This window comes from Gigantopelta aegis, chromosome 5, assembly GCF_016097555.1.
Source record: "Gigantopelta aegis isolate Gae_Host chromosome 5, Gae_host_genome, whole genome shotgun sequence".
Taxonomy (NCBI): Eukaryota; Metazoa; Mollusca; class Gastropoda; order Neomphalida; family Peltospiridae; genus Gigantopelta; species Gigantopelta aegis.
In genome coordinates, this window is record NC_054703.1 from 23055781 (window position 1) to 23083082 (window position 27302).

At 38.3% G+C, this 27302-nt stretch overlaps 1 protein-coding gene across 1 annotated transcript in view; it reads left to right on the top strand.

Annotated features, from left to right (window-relative positions):
- The window catches only part of LOC121373432 (adenomatous polyposis coli protein-like), a 96340-nt gene that overhangs the window by 16083 nt on the left and 52955 nt on the right, over positions 1–27302 (top strand). The window contains 2 exon segments of the mRNA XM_041500084.1: positions 9668–9776; positions 12975–13155. Coding sequence (XP_041356018.1) covers positions 9681–9776; positions 12975–13155 — 277 coding nt within the window. The 5' untranslated portion in view covers positions 9668–9680.

Sequence of the window (27302 nt, forward strand, 5' to 3'; positions counted from 1 at the left end):
GACACCTGTGGTAGAGAGGACCGACAGTGGAAGAAGGCTTGTGCCTATCAAGAGTGCGACACCTGTGGTAGAGAGGACCGACAGTGGAAGAAGGCTTGTGCCTATCAAGAGTGCGACACCTGTGGTAGAGAGGACCGACAGTGGAAGAAGGCTTGTGCCTATCAAGAGTGCGACACCTGTGGTAGAGAGGACCGACAGTGGAAGAAGGCTTGTGCCTATCAAGAGTGCGACACCTGTGGTGGTAGAGAGGACCGACAGTGGAAGAAGGCTTGTGCCTATCAAGAGTGCGACACCTGTGGTAGAGAGGACCGACAGTGGAAGAAGGCTTGTGCCTATCAAGAGTGCGACACCTGTGGTAGAGAGGACCGACAGTGGAAGAAGGCTTGTGCCTATCAAGAGTGCGACACCTGTGGTAGAGAGGACCGACAGTGGAAGAAGGCTTGTGCCTATCAAGAGTGCGACACCTGTGGTAGAGAGGACCGACAGTGGAAGAAGTCTTGTGCCTATCAAGAGTGCGACACCTGTGGTAGAGAGGACCGACAGTGGAAGAAGGCTTGTGCCTATCAAGAGTGCGACACCTGTGGTAGAGAGGACCGACAGTGGAAGAAGGCTTGTGCCTATCAAGAGTGCGACACCTGTGGTAGAGAGGACCGACAGTGGAAGAAGGCTTGTGCCTATCAAGAGTGCGACACCTGTGGTAGAGAGGACCGACAGTGGAAGAAGGCTTGTGCCTATCAAGAGTGCGACACCTGTGGTAGAGAGGACCGACAGTGGAAGAAGGCTTGTGCCTATCAAGAGTGCGACACCTGTGGTAGAGAGGACCGACAGTGGAAGAAGGCTTGTGCCTATCAAGAGTGCGACACCTGTGGTAGAGAGGACCGACAGTGGAAGAAGGCTTGTGCCTATCAAGAGTGCGACACCTGTGGTAGAGAGGACCGACAGTGGAAGAAGGCTTGTGCCTATCAAGAGTGCGACACCTGTGGTAGAGAGGACCGACAGTGGAAGAAGGCTTGTGCCTATCAAGAGTGCGACACCTGTGGTAGAGAGGACCGACAGTGGAAGAAGGCTTGTGCCTATCAAGAGTGCGACACCTGTGGTAGAGAGGACCGACAGTGGAAGAAGGCTTGTGCCTATCAAGAGTGCGACACCTGTGGTAGAGAGGACCGACAGTGGAAGAAGGCTTGTGCCTATCAAGAGTGCGACACCTGTGGTAGAGAGGACCGACAGTGGAAGAAGGCTTGTGCCTATCAAGAGTGCGACACCTGTGGTAGAGAGGACCGACAGTGGAAGAAGGCTTGTGCCTATCAAGAGTGCGACACCTGTGGTAGAGAGGACCGACAGTGGAAGAAGGCTTGTGCCTATCAAGAGTGCGACACCTGTGGTAGAGAGGACCGCCAGTGGAAGAAGGCTTGTGCCTATCAAGAGTGCGACACCTGTGGTAGAGAGGACCGACAGTGGAAGAAGGCTTGTGCCTATCAAGAGTGCGACACCTGTGGTAGAGAGGACCGCCAGTGGAAGAAGGCTTGTGCCTATCAAGAGTGCGACACCTGTGGTAGAGAGGACCGACAGTGGAAGAAGGCTTGTGCCTATCAAGAGTGCGACACCTGTGGTAGAGAGGACCGACAGTGGAAGAAGGCTTGTGCCTATCAAGAGTGCGACACCTGTGGCATCAACTACCTGGACCTTCACCTGGAACCACTGCTCCAACACCAGGGCCCAGTGACGTCGATGAAATGGGAGTCTCAGGCAAACTTCGTCAATGGAAAACAGGTAAGATAAACACACATGTATAATAATTGAATATAATTTAACTGTTGACATGTCGCCATCACCAGAAGGAAGAATGCTTCACCCACTGACCAAGGTCATACAAGTATTCATTCAATTATTAATAACATAAATACAACTAATAGTATGGAAGTAGAATATATAATCACTTTTATCATACATTAAATTGTTTTTGTAGGAGATATCACTGGCATCATTAGTGACATAGTGCAACTGTCATTCTACTAGTTAACGAGTCTACCGCTGCGAAATAAAGTGACATTCAACCCACATTACTGACATTGTTTACAATTGTCGCAAAGAATGATAATGGATGATAAAAAATAATACCCCCTCGTCTTATGATTTTTATCAACTTGTGCTGATAAATTATCACAAGATACGGGGAGTATCCTCTATTAATGATTTAAATGAGAAAATGAAAGATGAGGTAGCATGTTTAATCATTATATTATTGAACAATCACCTAATCATGGTTTGTTGTTTACTTCAGGTGAACAGAAAGATGCTTGTCCGAAAGCAGGGGACCCTACAGGATTTAGTACGGGAACTGAAGCCGGAAGTGACGTTTCTGGCACAACATCTGTTTCGTGCCGACTGGCAAAATCGGCAGTTTGAGGCCATGAGGAAGTGCCATCCATTTCCACAAAGAACTGTTGGCATGGTCTTGGACTTTGCAGAAAATGTTACCTGCACCAGCCAAGACGAGGTCCAAGCAGCTCACTGGTATCATGAACAGGTGACAGTGCATCCCATAGTCTGCTATTATGGATGCAAAGGATGCCAGGAAACCGTCACAGAGTCGCTGGTTTTTATCAGTGAAGACAAAGACAGACTTCACGACTACCATGCTGTGTTCCATTTTACACAACTAGGTATGAAGCACCTTCAAGCCACAAGAGGACTATCACTGGACGCCATTATTCAGTGGACAGACGGCTGCTCTAGCCAGTACAAATCAAAGGGGCCTTTCAGCGACGTATCGTGTGCCCTGAGTGACTTCAGGTGTACAATGGAGCGCCATTTCTTTGGCTCTCGTCATGGAAAAGGTCCATCAGATGGTGAGAGTGCTGTTGTAAAGCATCATGCAGCCACAGCAGTGAAGTCGGGAAATGCAGTCATCACTGGTGCCAAGGACCTTTTTGATTATTGCATCACCAGCAAACTGAACAAGCAGCCCGATCAAGACTGCAACCATTTCCGTCGTTCGTTTTTCTGGGTGGCGAATGGTGAGGTGGACAGAAATAGGACAAGGAGTGTGAAAACATTGAAGGGTACACGTACCCTTCATTCAGTGAAATGCGTAGAGGCAAATGTGTTGTCTACACGACAGCTTTCGTGCTTCTGCCAGTCTTGTCAGACAGGCACTGGTGACTGTGCCAATGGTGCAATTGTTGGGATGTGGAGCGAAGAAGTGCTGATCCCACTGTCAGGCCCTCTACAGCCAGTTGTCCACGACCAGTCGCCTGATGACAAGCAGGACCAGTCGCCTGATGACAAGCAGGACCAGTCGCCTGATGACGAGCAGGACCAGTCAGTTACTGTGGAACCAGCTGTTGACGACTGCCTGCCAGCTCCAGCAATAGGAGATTTTGTGCAGGCAGAAGTTGCTGGACGGTACAGGACAGTGGTGTTTTTCGCTAAAGTTCTGGATGTGGACGACAAAAGTGGAGATGTAAAGCTGCATTACCTCACACTCAAACCATGTTCTATGGACATTTATATTTGGTCAGATGAATCCTGGGTGTCTAGAGACCAAATAACCAAGACAGTACACCCACCTGTTCTGGCACCAACTCGTGGCATTGGCTTTATGTTCTTGTGAACTGACACTAACCATAATGTAAATAACTGTAAAATATTTTAGATGTAATGCATCACGCCTCTACATTAACTTTTCTACCTAGGAGCCAGATGGCGCCTACTTGTATTTTTATATAGATAGTATGAAATGTTTTAGTCTCCAAATGAAAAAAAAAAGGTTGCATATACGACCAAAACGGTCACAGTGTAGAGGGCTGAGCACTTTTATATCTATGCATAAATAGCTAATTAACTGTCTTCATATTCAAGTATAAATAATTTCAAACTACTACTAATACTTAACAAGAATTTCAGAAAGCAAAGTGAATTTTGGGTAACCGTGTGTTCATTGGGGGGTAAATATCGGGATTAAAATTATAAAATGTTAATGAGTTGTCCAGATATATATATTAATAGGCAGCACCTGACAATAATTCACTTCCCTCTTCATGAATTGTTAACCAGTTACAAACAATAAATGCTTTGAGACACCAACTGGTATAATTTGACATTCTAATTTGCATATATATTAATACAACATATGCATTTGAAAGCTTGTTCCAGAATAGTTAATTATCGATATATATTATTAGAAATGAAGGCTTACATTGGAATAAATTTTGGTTTAAAAACAATTTTCATATCTGTAGATATTTTTTTGGAAAATTATTAAAATGTGGTTAAGTTAAGTTCTATTTTATTAGCCAGGCTAAATGTATCCACTTTGTATAAAAATTGGCAACTGCTAATTAAGCGGTGTACAGGGTAAGCCCTGAAAGATAAATCAATGAAATAGTCATTCTTTGACTGTTATGTCATAGCAACATCTAGCTATAAATTCATTTTTACATCATGTTTCTATTCTAATGGTATCACTGGATACTAAAAGTTTATTTTTACTGTATTTTTGTGTGTTCTTATGCATGTTGTGTGTAATTTGGTTTCCACGTTACACAGTTAATCTGATTTACAAATGTTTAAATTCAAACAAATGAGTGTTTATATATGTTTTATCCATGGCATGATCATAGCTTATGATATTAATCTATTGAAAGTGTATTTTTTACTGTATTTTCATGTTTTGTGTGTTTACCATAATTCTTATGCACGTTGTGTGTAATTTGGTTTCCATGTTACACGGTTAATCTGATTAAAAAAAACATGCTGGTTTAAATTCAAAACAAATAAGTGTTCATTATTTTTTATCCATGCCATGATCATATCTTGTATGATATTAATACACTAGAAAAAACCCAATTCACATATGTACAATACTTTGCACACAAAATTAAACTTTTTTTTTTTTTTTTTTTTAAAGCGGTAATTTAAATTTGATGAAAAAAAACATTAAAATATAGTTATGAGGTTACAGCTTGATATCACTGTTGTTTTTATACCAAGTAACATGCAAAATGTTCTAAACATGTCACTTTTTCTCAAAATATGCTGTTTTTGGAGAGAGAAAATGGTTTCCGCGTTACACTGTTAATTCTTGGTTGGACTTGTTATTTGACCTACTTAAATCTGGCAGATTATCTTTTTTTCCAATTCATCACATGCAATAGAGCATAAATGTCAAGTAAACTTGCTTATTAGGACTTTTAAAGCATAAAAAAAAATTGGTACTGATGTCACAGTACTGGTACCCAGTTTCTGAGAACGACCCACATACATGTATATGTGTTCATGATCTTGGTGGGTTGTTAACTTGTCATTGGTGTTTTAGTTTGTTTAGCTAAAAATATGTAAATAAAATTGGCAAAGCTGTAAAAAAAAAAACCACCAAAAAACCCACCAAAACCCCAAATCCATGGCTAAGATCATATACAATCTAATAAAGCTGAATCATTTTAGATTTAATATTATTTTAAAAACTATTTTGTGTAATTTGTTGACCCCCCCCCCCCCCTCCAAATATACACCCTTGATCCTCCCTCCCTCCCCCATATTTAATATGTAAGTTTAATTGTAGAACTATTTTATTAGTTGGAAACATCTTACAATGCAACAAACTCAGGAATGTCCCTTTAATGAATCAGTAATGCATATAATACTATTCTAAACAAGAAAATATATTTAATATATATATGTAAGTTTAATCGTATAAATATTTTATTAGTCGGAAACATCTTACAATTGCAGCAAACTTGGGAATGTCCCTTAATGCTTTGGCTGCAGATTGGTCTATATTTATTGATTTATTTGTCACCAAGAAAAATGTCTGCTTCATGGTCACACACACTCAATTTCCAGTTTTTATTAAAAGACGCCAACTTCACTTTCAAGTCCTCCCTATGCATTGATCGCTAAAATTGAATTTGTGATTCATCATTTTCTGCCTGGGTCAGTAGGAAAGTCAATTGATTAGGGTGTATAGTCAACAGTTGGTTCTGTTTAAAGTAATGTTTTACGAAAAGAGGTGCCTGTATTAGTTGTGTTTGCAGAATAACATGCCAAATACATTGTACTTTCATCTCCTTTAGCAAAACAACAATCAACACCTAGTGATTTCCTTAGAAATTTGGCAAGGCATGGTAGACCAAACACTTTTGGGGCATTTTCACCATTTTCGGGGCACTTGTATTTCATTAAAAATACAAAAAAATTAATTGAAATAAACATTAATGTAATTTATGTGTTTGCTTTAATAAATGAATGGCAAAAGATATAAAAGGCATATTTTATTAATTAATAATAAATTTTTGAGTGTTTTGTAAGGGCAATTTTAGAATTAATTACTGAAAAAGGCATTTGTTTAATCTCAGGGCAGCATGGTGCTGATAAAGGCAAGATGGTGCTAGACTATTGAGGCATGGTGCTGCACCATGCTAAAACAAGCTAGGAAAACCCCCCCCCCAAAAGTTAAAAAAATAAATAATAAAAAAACAACAATTAAAACAAAGGAAACAAAACAAAAACAATTCCCATCTGGTGTAGAACAGAAGGGAATTAAGCCATTAATTTTAGAGTTAATGCTTTTAGAGTTGCGTAACCGACACGCGAACAGAACAATGGTTCTAGTGAAATATTGTGCCCTGGGTTGACTGAACTTGTGCCTTTTTTTTCCCTTTTAATTTGCTCATCAACACATGAAGCCAAGTGCTAAGTACCAGTTGCTTTTCAGGCATGTTCTGTTTTCATTTTTCATTTTTCATTTCAATTTATTTCCGTGCTTATATCCAATTACGGTTCAAGCACGCTGTCCTGGGCACACACCTCGGCTATCTGTGCTGTCTGTCCAGGACAGTGGGTTAGTTGTTAGTTGGTTAGTGGTTAGTGAGAGAGAAGAGGGTGTAGTGGCCTTACACCTACCCATTGAGCCCTTAAGAACTCGCTCTGGGTTAGAGCCAGTACCGGGCTGCGAACCCAGTACCTACCAGCCTGTAGTCCGATGGCTGAACCACTGCGCCACCGAGGCCGGTCATGTTCTGTCCCATGTGGACCTTTATATTTGATGATATATTGCTCAGTGCTGGTTCCAGGATCCATGAGTCATCCAATTCCAGTAACATGTTGCTGCAGTGTCGATGATCCCCAGGGACAATTACTTCCCCTAATGCACTCTTCATTAACTGTAGTGTCCAGAGGTAAATTGTCTTGTGTGGACCAGTGCTTGTCTTTGGGATGGAGGCACAATCTGCAGTGGAGTGAAAGCTCTTCCTGGTTGTACTAAAATAAGATTTATAGCTTTCATGTCATATCAGGACCTTCAGTTTCAGCCATTTTTTCTCCTTCCCTTCGTGTTTAAAAAAACCAAAACAAAAAAACTAGAGGGGACTATAATAGGTTTTAGTTTCGTCATCCGATTATCCGTCTGTCTATCTCGCATACAATTTTTTTAAGACTTTTTTTTCACAATGTCTCAAGATACATGTACTTAGCTGTGTGTGTACCATGTAGCTTTATCTTACAGAAATACAAACCAAGTTTGACCTTCATACATGGGGATTTGCCCAGTTTTGACAGTGTTAATATAGCCATTGAACTTAGGAGGCCCGGATGGAAATGTGTTGTAGATAACATTAATTGTTTTAGCAATTACTCACAAAATGCTTGGCTTTTATATGTTTTTTTTTTTCTTGTGTGTTTTTGTTTTGTTTGTTTTTACTAATATATATATACATGCACTGGTGTAGGAAGTGGGATGGGGTGGGGGGGGATGTGGTGGTGGTTAGAGGGGGACAAGGGGGATGGTGGGTAAATTTTGGGACAAGGTTTTCAGATATTTTGCTTTATATTTGCTTTATAATAATGTAAAAAATTTGTAAATTTATAAAAGATGTCTAAACCCAGTAGTCCGCCGGGCTACCAGATGTCTAAACCCAGTAGTCCGCCGGGCTACCAGATGTCTAAACCCAGTAGTACGCCGGGCTACCAGATGCCTAAACCCAGTAGTACGCCGGGCTACCAGATGCCTAAACCCAGTAGTCCGCCGGGCTACCAGATGCCTAAACCCAGTACTCCGCCGGGCTACCAGATGCCTAAACCCAGTAGTCCGCCGGGCTACCAGATGTCTAAACCCAGTACTCCGCCGGGCTACCAGATGCCTAAACCCAGTAGTCCGCCGGGCTACCAGATGTCTAAACCCAGTAGTCCGCCGTACTACTAGATTTGTTTTGCACATCCATTTACTTTGCAATCAGCAAGATGCTTAGACATCTACAAACCCCATCTAAAACAACATGTTTAAATAAACAGTAAATGATTTTGCTTCTTCTTCTTTTTCTCTTCTTTTTTCTATTTATTAAATTTTTTACTGAGGTTTACCAGATTTCAAGGCCTGTGTTACCTGTACATCTTAAAACAGAAACTGGTATAGTGCCAGGGTTTTACCACCTACATCTACATGTATCTTGCTAGACTCAGGTATTTGGCACCATTCCACGCAGGCTACAAACATGTACATTGTGTGCTTTATTCCCAATTTACAAAAATATAATTCCCAATCTGACTCTTTTACAATCATTTCATTTTTAATTTTATTACATACCTATTCAGTCTTACTATAGTGATAAAGGCATTTTGAAACCGTGTAATACATTTATCCTGTAACGCATATATATGTGCAATCTGGACTGAAACTTTTAAATGGGGAATTCCCTTATTCTTTTTACTGCAGTTAGTGTCTTTTATTTATTTACTTACGTCATATATGATTTACAAATGACGTCATATCGTTTTTGAAACATTACACAAGGCTGCCGCAGAGTATGATTCTTAATGTTAAGTAAATCAATGAAAGGTGTTTTGATCATAGATTTAACAAAGTGTTAATATGACGTTAAATTAAAAACCGTTTTTGTAAAACATATATGAAGGTATGTAATAAATACAGAACTTCACATAGGTTGTTTTCGCTTCCTATTTATTGTACTCGTTTATTTTGCGAAAGAACATACCACTTGACCACTACACGGTCTCATGGTATATATTCTTGCACAAAATAAATTTGTGCAATAAATAGGAAGCGAAAACAACATAAGTGAAGTTCTGTATACTTATTATTCATATAGTTCAAGTTAATAATAATCATACGAAGCACACATGTAATAACAAGTGCAGTGACGTAATTGTGGGAAGCGACGTCATAACATGACGTTGTTTCTCCAGTCCTAGCTCAGACTCTGCATTTGAAATATGACGCCATTTTGTCGTCTCCCAGTTGTGGCTGAAACATTTTGAGTTGGAAAAATGTAGCAGGTTTCCTCTATTTGACCAAATATTTCTAATCCAATAAAGGGGGCAAGACATAGCTCAGTGGTAAAGCGTTCGCTTGATGTGCGGGCGGTCTACGATCAATTCTCGTTGGTGGGCCCATAGGGCTATTTCTCGTTCCCATCAGTGCATCACGACTGGAATATCAAAGGCCGTGGTATGTGCTATCTTGTCTATGAGTTGGTGCATATAAAAATCCCTGCTACTAATGGAAAAATGTAGCGGATTTCTTCTCTAAGACTATATGTAAAAATGACCAAATGTTTGACATCCAACAGCCGATGATTAAAAATCAATGTGCTCTAGTGGTGTCGTGAAACAAAACAAACTTTTAACTTTCTTCTTCTGTTATATTCTCCAGACTGCCATGGTGAATGGTGCACATGATGTCAAGGTCGTCGTATGATGAGTTACTCACACAAATAGAAGGACTCAAGTCGGAAAACTCTCACCTCTGTCGCGAACTACAGGTAACAAGAATTTAGCATTGATTTCACTACACCGGCCTCGGTGGCGTCGTGGTTAGGCCATTGGTCTACGGGCTGGTACCTACTGGGTTCGGATCCCAGTCGAGGCATGGGATTTTTAATCCAGATATCGACTCCAAACCCTGAGTGAGTGCTCCGCAAGGCTCAATGCGTAGGTGTAAACCACTTGCACCGACCAGTGATCCATAACTGGTTCAACAAAGGCCATGGTTTGTGTTGTCCTGCCTGTGGGAAGTGCAAATAAAAGATCCCTTGCTGCTAATCAGAAAGAGTAGCCCATGTAGCGGAGACAGTGGGTTTCCTCTCAAGATCTGTGTGGTCCGTAACCATATCTCTGATGCCATATAACCATAAATAAAATGTGTTGAGTGCGTCTTTAAATAAAACATTTCTTTCTGTTTTTTCTATTTCGTTAAAGGCGCGGACCCTAGTTTATTATCCACATGGTTCAACATAACCTGAGCTAATAATAGTCATACGAAGCACACGTGTAATAACAAGTGTAATGATGTAATTTTGGGAAGCGACGTCATAACATGACGTTACTTCTCCAGTCCTAGCTCAAACTGGGCATTTGAAATATGATGTCATTTCGTAGTCTCCTTCATGTTGTGGCTGAAACATTTTGAGTTCATGAAGAAAACAACAACAATAATATGGATAATAAAGAAATTATTACACTCGCATGTGAATCATACTGATTTTACAAAACTCATGTCAGGATTCGTGTATTACCCTTGCTCTCGCTCGGGCAATACAAAAATTCTGAATCTCGTTTCGTAAAATCAGTACGACACACAATCTCGTATAATAATCTGTATTTCAGCCCATGAAAATGGACACTAAGTTAAGTTAATCGACAAACCTGTAACTCATTTGGATACGGTTATAACGGAGAGAAGCTAAAGTCTGTGATGTTTAAACAGGGATATACCTTCTAAAAATAACTAGAGCTTGTCTCGATAACCATTACTTCTCAGCAGATGAACACGCATTTTCAGAATTATGAAAAATGCATTTTGGGATATTGGATGACCAGAACCACTTTGGGAGTATGAAAATGAATATTCTTAATAATAAAATGTAAGTACTTCTACAGGGCTTCTATATTATGGTAGCCTATACTCCCATGGCTAGTGATATTCAATGTTGGGCTAGTAAATAACTACTATTGCCATGCCCGACAGCTAGTGAAATGTTTTTTGTCAAATGTTGCAGTTTATTTTGTAAATATGAATATCCTGCCCTCACCCCAAGCCCCCAATGTTAGTGTTTTAAAGCTCTATCTTCCTCTTTAGGTGACATATCTGATTATTACTATTATTTAGTAAACTTGTATTAACTAAAAGTAAAGTAGGGCTAGTGATTTTTTAATTGTGGCTAGTAAAATTTTTAAATCACTGATCCCATGGCTAGTGGATTTTGTAAAAATTCTAGAAGCCCTGACTTCTAACTTAAATTATCAAAAAAGTCTATAATAGTGAAACATATGTGATGTTTAGAAACTAGTGTCTGTCACTTTAATATCAGAACACATTCTCTGTAAATTAAACATTTGCATAACCCCTTTTCACATTATGTGACAGCAATTTTGCATTGCCAAGTTAGCAAATTGCTAATTTTTATACACAGTGACAACATAATTTAGTTTTTGGCTGATTAAATTTTTCTTAAATTGACCACATTTTAAAAGGACATTCCTGAATTTGATGCAAGTTTTAAGATGTTATTGACTAACAGAGACTTTTTAATGATTGTAATTACATACATGTACCAAATATATTTTTTCTGTATAAAATATTAGTGGCTGTATATTAAACATGTTTCTGATCATTCTAATATTTGTACTAGATTAAATTTCATTTTATATCCTAAAATAAAACATTTCATACGTACGAAATTATTTGAAGACAAAATCCAGTTTGGGCTTCTTACAAATATTAAGACGACCAGAAACACATTGAATATACAGACACTAATATTCTAAACAAGAAAATATATTTAATATGTAAGTTTAATCGTAGAAATATTTCATTTGTCAGAATCATCTTACAATGCAACAATGTCCCTTTAATAATGTACATGTATGGCAATGTTTTCTTTTAAAACTAACTTTTGAAGCACATGATATAAACATGACTGAAACTTTATTTAGCTTTTTGACGTCCTATTTTAAATGTACAAACCTGTGTATACATACATTTTGCTATTGTTAAGGAGCAGTAATTGCTATCGGTGCAGGGCGGGCTGTAGCTCAATGGTAAAGCAATCGCTTGATGCTTGTCGGTCTAGGATCGATCCTCGTTAGTGGTCCAATTGGGCTATTTTTCATTCCAGCCAGTGCACCACTTGTCCCAGCCAGTATATTGAAGGCTGTGGTATGTGCTATCCTGTCTGTGGAATTTGCATATATAAAAGATCCCTTGCTACTAATGGAAAAAATGTAGCGGGTTTTCTCTCTGTCGCAATTACTGAATGTTTGACATCTAATAGTCTGTGATCAATAAATCATTGTGTTCTAGTGGTGTTGTTAAACAAACAAACAAACTTTTTTTCATCACAATACAATAATTTTTAAAAATTAATGTAATTTTGTTTTGAGATGAACGTCTTATAGATGGAACTATCATTGACACCGAATATGTTTATGGTAGGCGAAACATTTAATGTTAATTCTGTGGAATTCTTCTTTGTTGTCAGGACAACTCGAGTCATCTGACTCGTATATATATATATATATATATAATATATATATATATATATATATATATATATATATATAATATATCAAAGGCTGTGGTATGTGTTATCCCGTTCATGGGATGGTGCATATAATAAATGTAGCAGGTTTCCTCTCTAAGACTGTGAAAATTACCAAATGTTTGACATCTAATAACCGATGATTAGTAAATCAGTGTGCTCTAGTGGTGTCGTTAAAGAAATGAAACTATATTCTTCTTTGTTGTCATGACAACTTGAGTCACCTGACCGGTATATCAAAGGCCGTGGTATGTGTTATCCTGTCTATGGGATGGTGCATTTAATAAATATAGCAAGTTTCCTCTCTAAGACTATGTGAAAATTACCAAATGTTTGACATTCAATAACCGATGATTAGTAAATCAGTGTGCATTAGTGGTGTCGTTAAAGAAATTAAACTATATTCTTCTTTGTTGCCAGGACAACTCGAGTCACCTGACGAAGCTTGAGAATGAGGCTTCCAACATGAAAGATGTCCTGTCTCACATCCACCTGGCCATGGCAGACGAGGAAGGGGGAGAGTTCAAGTTTGAGGAAGGGGCGTTCTTCAGTGAGGAGAATGGGGCCGAAGCTCCCCTGGATGCAAATCTCACCAATCTAGGTCAGTGACAACCTTTCTCATTGGTCCATGCTTTAATCTAGGTCAGTGACAACCTATCCGATTGGTCCATGCTTAAATCTAGGTCACTGACCAAATTTGAGGACTGAGAATGGGGCCGGGGCTGCCCTCGACGCAAATCTCACCAATCTACGTCAGTTACAATGTTTTTGATTGGTGCATACTTATATCTAGGTCATTGACAACATTTCTAATTGGTCCATGCTTAAATCTAGGTCATTGACAAAGTTTGATGACGGAGCATTCTACAGTGAGGAGAATAGGGCCGAGACTCCCCTCGACACAAATCTCACAAAGCTAGGTCAGTGACAACCTTTCTGATTGGTCCATCCTTATATCTAGGTCATTGACAACATTTCTAATTGGTCCATGCTTAAATCTATGTTTTGTATTGGTTCTTACTTGAATCTAGGCAAGTGACAACTTTTCTGATTGGTTCATCCATAAACCTAGATCAGGGGCAATTTTTCTGAATTATGATTATATAAAAAATTATAATCAAAGAACAGTTTTTGTTATTGAAATTGTTACAGTATGGAATATTCAATGGCTCACAAGAGTTTGTTATAGCCATCCCTTAAGTAGTTATTCATCATGTTTCAAGGACAATGATCCTGCTTGTCACAGTGGTATATTTACTGGTTGAAATATTTAAAATTGCCCAGATAAATCACTATTTTATGACAATCCAGACATCAATAATTGCAAGACTGGCAATATTGCATATAACATCTCTGTTAAATGTCTGGGTCACTTTGACAAAACCTTGCCTCGGTCAAGATGCTATATTGGCTATTTTCTGCTACTTAAAATAACAAAAGTTCAAATTACAGTAATTTTATATACAGTTAAGTCCTGTTGGCTGGAACCCCGTCAGTGCACGGGAAAGTGTTTGACCCATCGGGTAGTTTGACCTAACCGTTCGGTCAACATCGTGTATTGTGTATCTCGGGACTTCAGTTTTGGTTTGAGCGTTGTGGTGTATTCCACCCTTCTGAGTACGACCCAACAAGATTCTACTGTATACATGTATGTAATGTTGGTTGTACCTTGCAAGTAAAGAGTTCTTTTTCAAAATATGATGTACACTAATTTAGGGATTTTGGAGTTAGCAGTGAATGTATATTACTGTTAGTATGTAGTACAACTCAACAATACACAAATAAAGTTTCTGTGGAAACATGACCTATAATCTGCCTGTTGAAAAGAATGTTACAGGTGAGGATCCAGGAGTTTGTGAAGGTGGGGCACCAGATGTAGTAAGAGGAATTTGAACAGGCTGTTACTTTATTTGTTTTACCTTGGGGGAGAAAAAAAGGGAAGGGGGCATGCCCCTCAGCATCTCCCCCTGTATCTGCACATTTTTTAAAACTTCTTCATGTGATTTACGCCATGTCATACTGCAGCAAAGTCATATATATATATATATATATATGTCTACAGGTTCTAAAAAAAAAATGTAACACTGGTTCACTGCAGTATTCAGTAGACTGACAACATCCCAAGTATGATTTACTCTGTAATTTTTCAGAATCCCATCAGCCATGGAACCATAGCAAAATATCTTGGATAAATCGCCATTATGATTCTGTCTGTCATTGTTAGTATGGAATAATATTTACTATTTAGCAGTGATTGTGTGTTCATATGATGAACATTTTCAACTGGTACACATTTTCAACTGGTATAAAAGTTCTTTACATTTCAGTTTATTCTGCCATCTTTTCAGAATACTATCAGCCATGGAACCCTAGCAAAATATCTTGGATAAATCGCCGTTATGAATCTGTCTGTCATTGTTAGAATGGAATAATATTTACTATTTAGCAGTGATTGTGTGTTCATATGATGAACATTTTCAACTGGTACACATTTTCAACTGGTATAAAAGTTCTTTACATTTCAGTTTATTCTGCCATCTTGTCTTACACAAAATATTTGTAATTGTAAACTGTAGAGTGAGGAATTAGTATAGGCTTCTCCTTGTTGGCCAATCCAAATACATGTATTTAAATGTTTATTTGATAGTAAATATTTATAAGCCTAACTGGAAGAGCTAATTTTGCATCAGAATTTTTCAGAAGTGGACCACACCTTCACTTCACAGGAATCCATAAGAATCTCCTTTCTTTTTCTCCCCTGGATTATTTACAGTGTGTCAAGTAACTGCTGAACTAGTTTGATGCTGAAAAAATACATGTAATAATGAACAAACAAAACAAGGTCATTTCAGCTTTTGTTTTTAAATTGGTGCACAGGCTGCAGAAAGTACTCGCCCGCTCTTCAAATGCGTCTAAAAATTCCTTCAGATGATTTAAAAATGCAATTACCAGCCCGATGGTCTATCTATCTTTTTGATTTCGTTTGACACATTATGTTGATCACTTGCCAAATGTTATTAATAATGTTTTGTCAATTTATCTATATATGTCATTTGAAGTGAAGACAATGTTTACTATAATATTGTTAATAATATATTGTTCTATAGACTAGCAGACCAGTAAAAATTCTGGCGGGCTAGTAAAATTTAGTTGGTTCTGGTCCGGCTGGCTAGTTAAATATTTTCCACTTCTGCACCCCTGGGTGCACATTCCTGGCTCCGTATTCATAAACGTACTTAAGTCAATGTATCACTGTTCTCGCTGCTCCATTTAAGCGGGGCGCCCCGCCCCACTATTCCATTTTGCCGCCCTCCTTTCACGTTCTGCGCCCTCCTTTATTTTTGAGCACACCTCTTTATTTTCTAGCACCTATCTCCGCTATTTCCAAATGCACTTTTTTCCACACAAAAAACAACGATCAGTCTGCACACTGGACATCAAAGGAAACAAGCCGCGTTGTGTACGAAAAAGCAGTTGACGAAACATTTACGACAGTTACCGTAATGTAATTTAACAGTATTTTTAACAGCCTCAATTCTGTCCAATATCTGTATCCATTTGTATGTTTCATACACAATAAAAGTTATATTTTATGTAAGCAATGAACACATTTAATTTTTTATGGATTCGGCAATCTCCGATTGAAAAAACCCCTCTTATTTGGCGCCAAATTTGTCATGTGATCAGAACGGTCATTCTGTCTTTTGTTTCCACTAACTATCGTTTGATATTTTGTCTTCAGTTGCAGATATAATTGGTTGAAACTGATGATTTTTACTTTCTGTTATTCTGTTTATAAAATATTGTAAACTTTTGATTTTGAGGGGATATGAACACTTATAAAAACAACGGAAGTGGTAGTGTTTATCATTAAAATAATTTATCTTGAGTGCCAAATAATATATACACCGCCTTTACAAAAACGAAACTACTTTTTATCAGCTGGCGATAATATTTTATCACAGCGATCGATTCATTCGATGAAGATGGAAATAACAAAAATGTATCTGACATTAGGAGATCACTTTACAAATTATTTTATTGTTTTTCGTATATCTTGAAATCTTTATTAAAAATAATAATATTAAAACTTTAATCGGTCCAGCAAAACCGGAACTGCCCGTGAATGCACTTTTTTGTAGGCAAAATAAGGAGTATGTTTTTTCTCAAAGTCTACCAACACACAACAATATGATAACCAAACTTCTCCCCCTCCCCTTCCCCCCCCCCCCCCTCTTTTTTTGCTTTTCGTTTATTGGTGGGTTTGGTTTTTTTTTTTTTTTTTTTTTTTTTAAGGGTGTGGTGCCGACCGGCCGCCCTCCTTTAATTTTCACCCAGCGAGAACACTGTGTATGATACTTATTTATGTACTTTAAGTGTATCATACATTGACTTAAATACGTTTATGAATACAGAGCCTGGACAATATTGTGGGAACTGCACTACTGGATAAACTCTGTTTGGTAGATATACTTAGCCCCATGCTTATAAAACATTTTAGAGTCTACACCAGTGTTCGAGATTAAATTTTTTGGGCAGTATCCCAGTTGGATACTAACATTTCAAAATCTGGTATCCCACCTGAGAATTTAGTATTATATGGTATCCCGGTGGGATACTGGGTTCTTGAAGTCTGGTATCCAAAATTAAATTCTGGTATCCACGGGATATCGGGATACCGTTAATCTCGAACACTGTACACTCAAGACAATAGAATCTAAGGCTATAACATCATAGCAAAGCCATACAAATTGTGTGCATGTAATATTGTTAAAGATTTGAGTCTAGAATCAAAGGTTTTATAAATATGCACCCTGGTATGTTAGCAAGCTTTTTTTTCTTCTTTTTTAAAAACAATTTTAACTGGTTTTCAAAGTGGTCATTCATTTTAATGTGTAGCATAAAAACCAGTCGAGTGAAAAATAGCTATATATAACTAAATTTTGGCCACCCTGAACTTGAACTTGTATTGTAACAGGGCGACCAACCTAATGGAAATATTTTTCCGGAATTTTCTGGTATTTTCATTTTTTAAGCGTGCGAACGCCCCTTTCAAAACAATAATTTAAAGCATGCAAAAACGGCATTTTCAAAAAAATTAAGCAGTGCCATATTTGACATATTTAAAAAATAACAACAACCAAAGAGATACATACATGTAACAATAACATTTTTTATTATTATTTATTGGAATGTTATGTATTCAATAATAAAAGTTTAAATCAATCCACATAAGGGGCAGAATTGTTCTACTTCCTTTTAAGCATAGCCCTACTTTATGTCTTGTCTAGTTTACAAAACATGATAAATATATTCATCAGTGAAAATAAAGTTACTATAACTAGTACAGCAATTAACAATATTATCACACACACACACACACACACACACACACACACACACACACACACACACACACACACACACAAAATCATCACAAAAAAACCCCACTTTATTAGCAAATAGTGTAGTACAAATTCACTCCCACCTACTGATTAGTAATAAGTTGACAAACTTGGGACCAATGTTATTTTTATGTAGGTACATTGCCACATTTGCACTATTTCATCAGTGGGGTCGAACTAATTTGTGGTTAACTGAATCGGGGACGAAACGTCTGGTACCCACATTAAGACTGGCTATCGTCTGCATTATGCTTGCTTTACTATTAAAGTATCACTTTTTGCGGCAGAAATTTAAGTTTTTTATAGTTTAACTTCCTTGAATAAAACAAGACTGGTAAGTATATTAATTAATTAATATTAATGTCATAAATGTGTAAGAAACTACTGGTAGCTAAATAGTATTTAGTGAAATGTTGCACGTGAAAGCATACGAAAAGAACTTAAGGAGAGAATTGTGGATCCATTTCTTTTGTTTTCGTACGATCACAAGTGTTCTGTTATATGTTCAGGTTTTTACACACCGTGGCGAAGTTGCATGCATCGCCATAGAACCAATGTCTGTCCAGTAGTAATTAATTGAATGCATAAACTACATAACAAGTAAGACAAATTTCATACATGACTTCAGTTTACGCAATTGTCAAAAATATTTTCATTGATCGCCTGTTGACAAATACAGCCAGTAGACAAATGTTTTAGTAATAGCACGAAACAGTTGATTATACTAAGTTCAGGTTGCAATGGAGAATGCAGAATGATAAACTCTGTTTAATAAACTCGGGTTTTAAAAATATAGAAAATTAAAAATATATTCAGAAATGGTTGCTTGAAAAAAAATAATGATAGCGAATTTGGATTTTTTGGGGGATATTTGGCATTAATTCTGGAATTCCGGATATGGGTTAAAAATTCCAGAAAGTTGGTCGCCCTGTTGTAATATTACAGAGATACTGAATTTTATTCTAAATTTTATATTACCTAATGTATATCTGTGATTTTTGTATTTTTGCACAGTTCTTTACACTGTGTTTTAATTTAACACTTGACTTTTTATATTTATGTTGATCATCAGTACATTCATGTATTTAACTTTATCTGACATCCAAAAGCTGATGTAGTTTTCATGCTGGGATGTCTTTAAAAAGTCATTCATTCTATCTTTCCCTTCTTACATTCATTCTTTTTTTCTTTTCCTTCTCTTGGTCTCTGTGTCTGTCTGTCTGTCTGTCTGTCTGTCTGTCTGTCTGTCTCTGTCTGTCTCTCTCTCTCTCTCTCTCTCTCTCTCTCTCTCTCTCTCTCTCTCTCTCTCTCTCTCTCTCTCTCTCTCTCTGTCACCTCCTTCCCTCTTCCCCTTGATTTCTGTCTTTCTCTCGTTTCCCTCAAACATGTATGTCATCTGCTCTGTCTGTCTGTCTGTATCTCTTTTTGTCCCAAACATTTTATTTAGAGACCTGTATCTGGCACCATCACTGCTGCAGATACTAAATAACCTATAACCTTTTGTTCTGGAGGTATTCCCCTGTGAGGTTGAACAATGTGTACATGCATACTGCTGTTGAAACATCTGTAATTGTGGAGTGCAGGCTCTGTAATCCTGCTAGAGACAGTACTGCCTTTAGCAGCTGGCTGTTTCCAGGACAACAGGAAAACTAACAGATAAATCATCTGCCATTGTAGAGATTTGAGCTATGGACCTTTACAGGAATTCCCACTAGATATTGATGTCAAAAAGAATACAGGTAGAAATAATACATGTAGGTGAAAATTAAATTTTATTATCCACATAGTTCAAGATATTTAGGGAAATACAACCAGTATGACCCATGTGTGTCATAATGATTTCACATGCACAACGAATGACGTAATTTTGTGAAGCGATGTCATAACTTAATGTGGCTTCTTCCAGTGTAAATGCTTATCAAAATGAAGTCATTTCTTCGTCTCTTTTTAGTTACGTTTGAAATATTTTGACATGGTCCTAGCTTGTTATTCATGAAAATAATATTTTGGACAATGTGGATAATAAAGAAATTATTACACTCGCGTATGAATCGTACTGACTTTACAAAACTCAGATTCTTGTATTGCTTCATGTAATCTCTATATAGCTGGCATTTGTCATGTCCTGTGACATAATGTGGTTTATTCCGAAGCTGAAGAAAGATGCAGTTTAATTGATTTGTCTTAAATATTAGTTCTGATAGTAAGCTTATATTAACCAATCAGTAGCAAGCTTTGGTCGTGGCCAGGAAAGGCGTGTGATCCATCCTGCTCCCCTCTGCACTTAGAAGATCTGCAAATTAATCACCTTGCAATAACATTTCTGATACCAAGGCTTCTAGAATTTTTAAAAATTCCACTAGCCATGGGATCAGTTTTAATATTTACCAGCCATGATTAAAAATTAATTTACCCTACTTTTCTTTAAGTTAATTCAATGTTACTAATAGTAATAGTGTCACCTAAAGAGGTAGATAGAGCTTAAACATACTACAATTGGGGGATGGCATTGGGACAGGATATTCATATTTACAAAATATACCTAAATGCAGCATTTGACAACTTTGTTTTCACTAGCCGTCAGGCATGGCAATAGTAGTTATTTACTAGCCCAACCTTGAATATCACTAGCCATGGGAGTGGGACTACTGTAATCTAGAAGCCCTGTTAATACATTTTATTTGAAACGTCAAGTGATTACCCCTGGCAACATTTTGTTCAGAATCGCATCATGATTCACATCATGATTCACTATATGCAAGATTCAGAAATCGTTACACAATTATTTAAGCATTAAACAGTTGTTGCTAATCAATTTTCAATTGAGTAGAAATATCGCTAATCAAGACTTTGGAAACAAAATGTTCCCTGTACTAGCCTCGCACATTTCAGGAAAGCGATCTTCAGCTCGCCTTGATTATTGTCATGGCAAAAACACTGAGCTTACAAACAAGTTCGCAACAGGCTTGTCAAGTTGTATGTTAAATGACAAATATCAGCATGTGTCCATAGTTTGACACCCAATAGCCGATGTATTTTTCGTGCTGGGGTGTCGTTAAACATTCGTTCATTCATTCATTGTCCAGGAAGCATTTATTCTCTGTAATTCTACACCCGGCAATACTTTATTAAAAAGGCCATGAAATATTGCCTGCTGTCGCTTATTAATGAAATCCCTGCTAGCTGCTGCAAACAGGAGTAATATACAGACACTGCCATTGAAAACTCTAATGCATAAATCAACTCCGCTAATGAGATTTGAATTACACTCTCTCTGAGGAATTAGAATGCCTGTCTTTTTGCCAGTAAGAGTATTTTTGTAGATTCCACTACAAAACAAATTGTATCACATAAATCAGCCGCTGTTACAGGAGTGGGTGGGATGTAGCCCAGTGGTATAAAGCTTGATGTGCGATCGGTTTGGGATCGATCCCCGTCGGTGGGCCCATTGGGCTATTTCTCGTTCCAGATAAAGCACTGCAACTGGTATATCAAAGGCCGTGATATGTGGTATCCTGTCTGTGGGATGGTGCTTATATAAAAGATCCCTTGCTGCTAATGGAAAAAATGTTGCGGGTTTCCTCTCTAAGACCCTGTGACGAATTATTATGTCTATCCATTGTCAGTAGGAGCACTGACATTGCTACAAGAAATTGTAACATAAATCAACATCCACTAAGGGGATTTGAACCACAGGCCCTCTGGTGAATTCTGTCAATCCACTGTCTATAGGAGCTTTTATACTGACACTGCTACAAGAAATTGTAATATAAATCAACATCCACTAAGGGGATTTGAACCACAGGCCCTCTGGTGAATTCTTTTTATCTAATGTCAGTAGGAACACTTTATACTGACAATTACCAAATGTTTGACATCCAGTAGCCAATGATCAATAAAACAGTGTTCTCTAGTGGTTTTGTTAAATAAAAACAAACAAATTTATACTGACACTGCTACAAGAAACTGAACATAATCAACATCCACTGAGGGGATTTGAACCCTCTGGTGAATTGTGTCAATCCACTGCTTATAGGAGTTTTATACTGACACTGCTACAAGAAACTGAACATAATCAACATCCACTGAGGGGATTTGAACCCTCGGGTGAATTCTGTCAATCCACTGCCTATAGGAGTTTTATACTGACACTGCTTCAAGAACCCGTAACATATAAATCAACCTCCACTGATGGGATTTGAACTACACACCCTCTGTCTATATCAGTATAGGAGAACTTTATACTGACAATTACCAAATGTTTGACATCCAGTAGCCAATGATCAATAAATCAATGTGCTCTAGTGGGGTCATTAAACAGAAACAAACAAATAAATTTACACTGACACTGCTACAAGAAACTGAACATAATCAACATCCACTGAGGGGATTTGAACCACAGACCCTCTGAGGAATTCTATCTATCCTCTGCTAGTAGGAGCATTTATACTGACACTGCTACAAGAAACGAAGGGAGAAAGTACTGCCAGTAGAAGTACGATATAGACTGCTACAAGACACTGTAACATCTAAATTAGTCTCCTGTAACAGGATTTGAACCACAGACCAAGAAATGAAGGGAGAAAGTACTGCCAGTAGAAGTACGATATAGACTGCTACAAGACACTGTAACATCTAAATTAGTCTCCTGTAACAAGATTTGAACCACAGACCAAGAAACGAAGGGAGAAAGTACTGCCAGTAGAAGTACGATATAGACTGCTACAAGACACTGTAACAACTAAATTAGTCTCCTGTAACAGGATGATTTGAACCACAGACCAAGAAACGAAGAGAGAAAGTACTGCCAGTAGAAGTACGATATAGACTGCTACAAGACACTGTAACATCTAAATTAGTCTCCTGTAACAGGATTTGAACCACAGACCAAGAAACGAAGAGAGAAAGTACTGCCAGTAGAAGTACGATATAGACTGCTACAAGACACTGTAACATCTGAATTAGTCTCCTGTAACAGGATTTGAACCACAGACCAAGAAACGAAGAGAGAAAGTACTGCCAGTAGAAGTACGATATAGACTGCTACAAGACACTGTAACATCTAAATTAGTCTCCTGTAACAGGATTTGAACCACAGACCAAGAAACGAAGAGAGAAAGTACTGCCAGTAGAAGTACGATATAGACTGCTACAAGACACTGTAACATCTAAATTAGTCTCCTGTAACAGGATTTGAACCACAGACCAAGAAACGAAGGGAGAAAGTACTGCCAGTAGAAGTACGATATAGACTGCTACAAGACACTGTAACATCTAAATTAGTCTCCTGTAACAGGATTTGAACCACAGACCAAGAAACGAAGGGAGAAAGTACTGCCAGTAGAAGTACAATATAGACTGCTACAAGACACTGTAACATCTAAATTAGTCTCCTGTAACAGGATTTGAACCACAGACCCTCTGATGAATTCTATCTATCCTCTGCTAGTAGGAGCATTTATACTGACACTGCTACAAGAAACGAAGAGAGAAAGTACTGCTGGTAGAAGTACGATATAGTCTCCTGTAACAGGATTTGAACCACAGACCCTCTGAGGAATTCTTACTATGACGTAGACCTGCCAGTAAAAACACGTTATACAGAAAAAGACCCTCTAATTGATAAATCAGCTTCCACTAAGGCAATTAAATGTAGAGCGACAGACATGAGAGAAAATGCCACTATCATAAAAGGAACACTTTATATAATAATATGTGTGTGGGTGAGGGGTGGGGGTGGGGTGGTGGGTTAAGGCAATCATATCCAGTGTTTTTCGGCATATATGTGTACATTTCATCACAATTCGAGGTGTGAAACTGAATACATTTTCACTACAGTTATACAGATGTATACAACTACAAAAAAAACCCCACACACACAATCTCCCAAACTAATTAAAAGATAATCCTCCATTATGGGGGGGGGGGGGGGCATAGCCCAGTGGTAAAGCATTTGCTTGATGCGCAGTCGGTCTAGGATCGATCCCTGTCAGTGGACCCATTGGGCTATTTCTCATTCCAGCCAGTGCTCCACAACTGGAGTAACAAAGGCCGTGGTATGTACTGTCCTGTCTGGGATGGTGCATATAAAAGATCTCTTGCTGCTAATCGAAAAGAGTAGCCCATGAAGTGGCGACAGCAGGTTTCCTCTCTCAATATCTATGTGGTCCTTAACCATATCTTTGATGCCATATAGCCATAAAGAAAATGTATTGAGTGCGTCGTTAAATAAAACATTTCTTTCTTTCTTACTTTACACTTTACACCATCCATCTGTCCTTCCATCCATTCATACAGGATGTACCCATTCCGACACACAATACACTTGTATACATACAGACACATGCACATATATCACTGTTATACAACAGTATTTTTACAGCTGCCAGGCTGTAACCCAAACCTCCCATCCTAAAACATCCTCCTGATCCCCAGAACAGTCAGACTGGTTATGTTTTATTTCTGTCCCAGTCATGTCATAATGGCTGCAGCTGATGCATCCTCATCTCCACGTCTGCTTGCCAAACAGTTTCACAGATACCTCCAAACGTGTTGGACGTTCCTGGAACTGTTTGAACAAGGAACGTGCGGATAATGGATGGGATTAATAATTCATTGATGGAGTTGTGTGTTGGTTTAAAGTGATTGGTGTCTTTTTCACTGATTGGAAAATTTACTGGAATATATTGCGTCTCTGTTATGCTTGGTAAACTTGTGGAAAATTGTGTGGATTTTTTTTAATGTTTTTTTTTTATGCTGGGAGATATTTTTTATCACACTTCCTGTTACTGGTGTATCTTTGTTTGTTTTCTTTTTAATTTTTTTTTCTTTCTTTTTCCTCTTTTTTTCTTCTTCTTTTTTTGTGTTGATTTTGTGTTGGTGTTGTGCTTGTTTTATATAAATACAAAATTACGGGGGAGGATAGGAGAGGGGGGCATTGGAGTAGTGCTAGGAGATGTTTTTATCACTTTATTTTTATCTTCTCTTTTTTCTTTTTCTTTTTTTTTTTGCTGTTTGTTTTTTCCTCCCAGTGTTGTAGTTTCCTGTGCTGGATACATTACAAAGATGTTACTGTCACTTTTTGTTTACTTCAGTTGGAAATTGCTTCATGTATATGTAAACCACCCACTCATACTTCCTGAGTTCGTCTGCAGAATGACTAATCCTGGCACTTGACGAAGTGTGTTATTAAGTCTGATGTATAATTTTTCATGGGGATGAAGGCTAAAATGGTCAGTGGTTCATGAGAGAGAAGGAAGGAAGGAAATGTTTTATTTAACGACGCACTCAACTATCAATCAATCAATAAATAAAATATTTACATGCTCCTATACCACGAAGGTTTCGAGCATGTCTATCCCAGGTTCGCCACCGGATGCCAGTAGTCCAATCTGGGACAGAACAATTACTGGGGCAATTTTGATATTTAAACAAACAGGGAAAAAGGACTTTACAATAAATAATTTTGTGCGTTATTTTCCCAAACAATATTTAATATACAGCAAACAACTAACAATTTGTAACGCAAATTTAGATCGGGCAGTCCTAAATATAAATATATTTTAAAATGATTTTTTAAATATATTAATTAGCCCTCAAAATACGCACTCAACACATTTTATTTACGGTTATATGGCGTCGGACATATGGTTAAGGACCACACACATTCAGAGAGAAAACCTGCTGTCGCCACTTCATGGCCTACTCTTTTCGATTAGCAGCAAGTGATCTTTTATATGTTCCATCCCAAAGACAGGATAGCACATACCACGGCCTTTGATATGCCAATCGTAGTGCACTGGCTTGAACGAGAAATAGCCTAATGGGCCCAGCCGACGAGGATTCCTGAGAGAGAAGTCATTTGGGTAGGTGTTGCCAAATCAGTGCCCTGTGACTAATCAAAGCTGTGGTATGTGCTGTCCTGTTTGTGGGATCCATCGGTCAGTACCGAAACTTCATGGACCCAGTCTCTTTTTCCATATTCCAACCAGTATTCCACAACTGGTATCTTAAAGGCTGGTACTGTGCTGTCCTGTTTGTGGGGGGAAATACTTGTATAAAAGATCCCTTGCAGCTAATTGGAAAATGTAGCAGGTTTCGTCTTAAGACATGTGTCACAATTACCACCTTATTGACATCCAGTACACAATAATTAATTAATCAGTGTGCTCTAGTGGTGTTAATTTGCTTCTATACGCCTGGCTTTGACAGGTCTGTTATAGTATTGTGTTGTCCCTCCATCCATCTGTACATCCATCTCTCCCTCCCTCTCTCTCTCTTGTTGTCTCTCTGTCTGTCTGTGTGTCTCTCTTCTTGTCTCTCTCTCTTGTGTTCGGATCCCAGTCGAGGCATGGGATTTTAAATCCAGATACTGACTCCAAACCCTGAGTGAGTGCTCCGCAAGGCTCAATGGGTAGGTGTAAACCACTTGCACCGACCAGTAATCCATAACTGGTTCAACAAAGGCCATGGTTTGTGCTATCCTGCCTGTGGGAAGCGCAAATAAAAGATCCCTTGCTGCCTGTCATAAAAGAGTAGCCTATGTGGCGACAGCGGGTTTCCTCTAAAAAAAAAAAAAACAGTGTCAGAATGACCATATGTTTGACGTCCAATAGCCGATGATAAGATAAACAAATCAATATGCTCTAGTGGCGTCGTTAAATAAAACAAACTTTACTCTCTCTTGTTGTCTGTCTGTATCTCTCTCTCTCTTTCTCTCCACCTCTTTCCATCCATCCATATATATATATATATATTAAACCATCTGTTACTGTTAGACACTGAAATAACTAGTCTAAAATACACTGATGTGTTGTTATACAAATGACTCGTTTCCTGTCCTCTGGTTGTAAACTCACATTAAGTTTGTGTCAGGTACACTTACAGCACATCATTTGCCATGCTTTAAGTAGAGACACCTGGTCCTGTTTACCTAATTATCATCTAGCTGTGGTGGTAATTGCTCCCACAAGGCATGAGTAGCTCAACAAACTGATGCTCACTGATGGAAAGAAGGCGTTGTTGTTAGGCCATCGGTATACAGGCTGGTAGGTACTGGGTTTGGATCCCAGTCGAGGCATGGGATTTTTAATCCAGATACCGACTCCAAACCCTGAGTGAGTGCTCCGCAAGGCTCAGTGGGTCGGTGTACACCATTTACACCGACCAGTGATCCATAACTGGTTCAACAAAGGCCATGGTTTGTGCTATCCTGCCTGTGGGAAGTGCAAATAAAAGATCCCTTGCTGCTAATCGGAAAGAGTAGCCCATGTAGTGGCAACAGCGGGTTTTTTCTCAAAATCTATGTGGTCCTTAACCATATGTCTGACGCCATATAATAGTA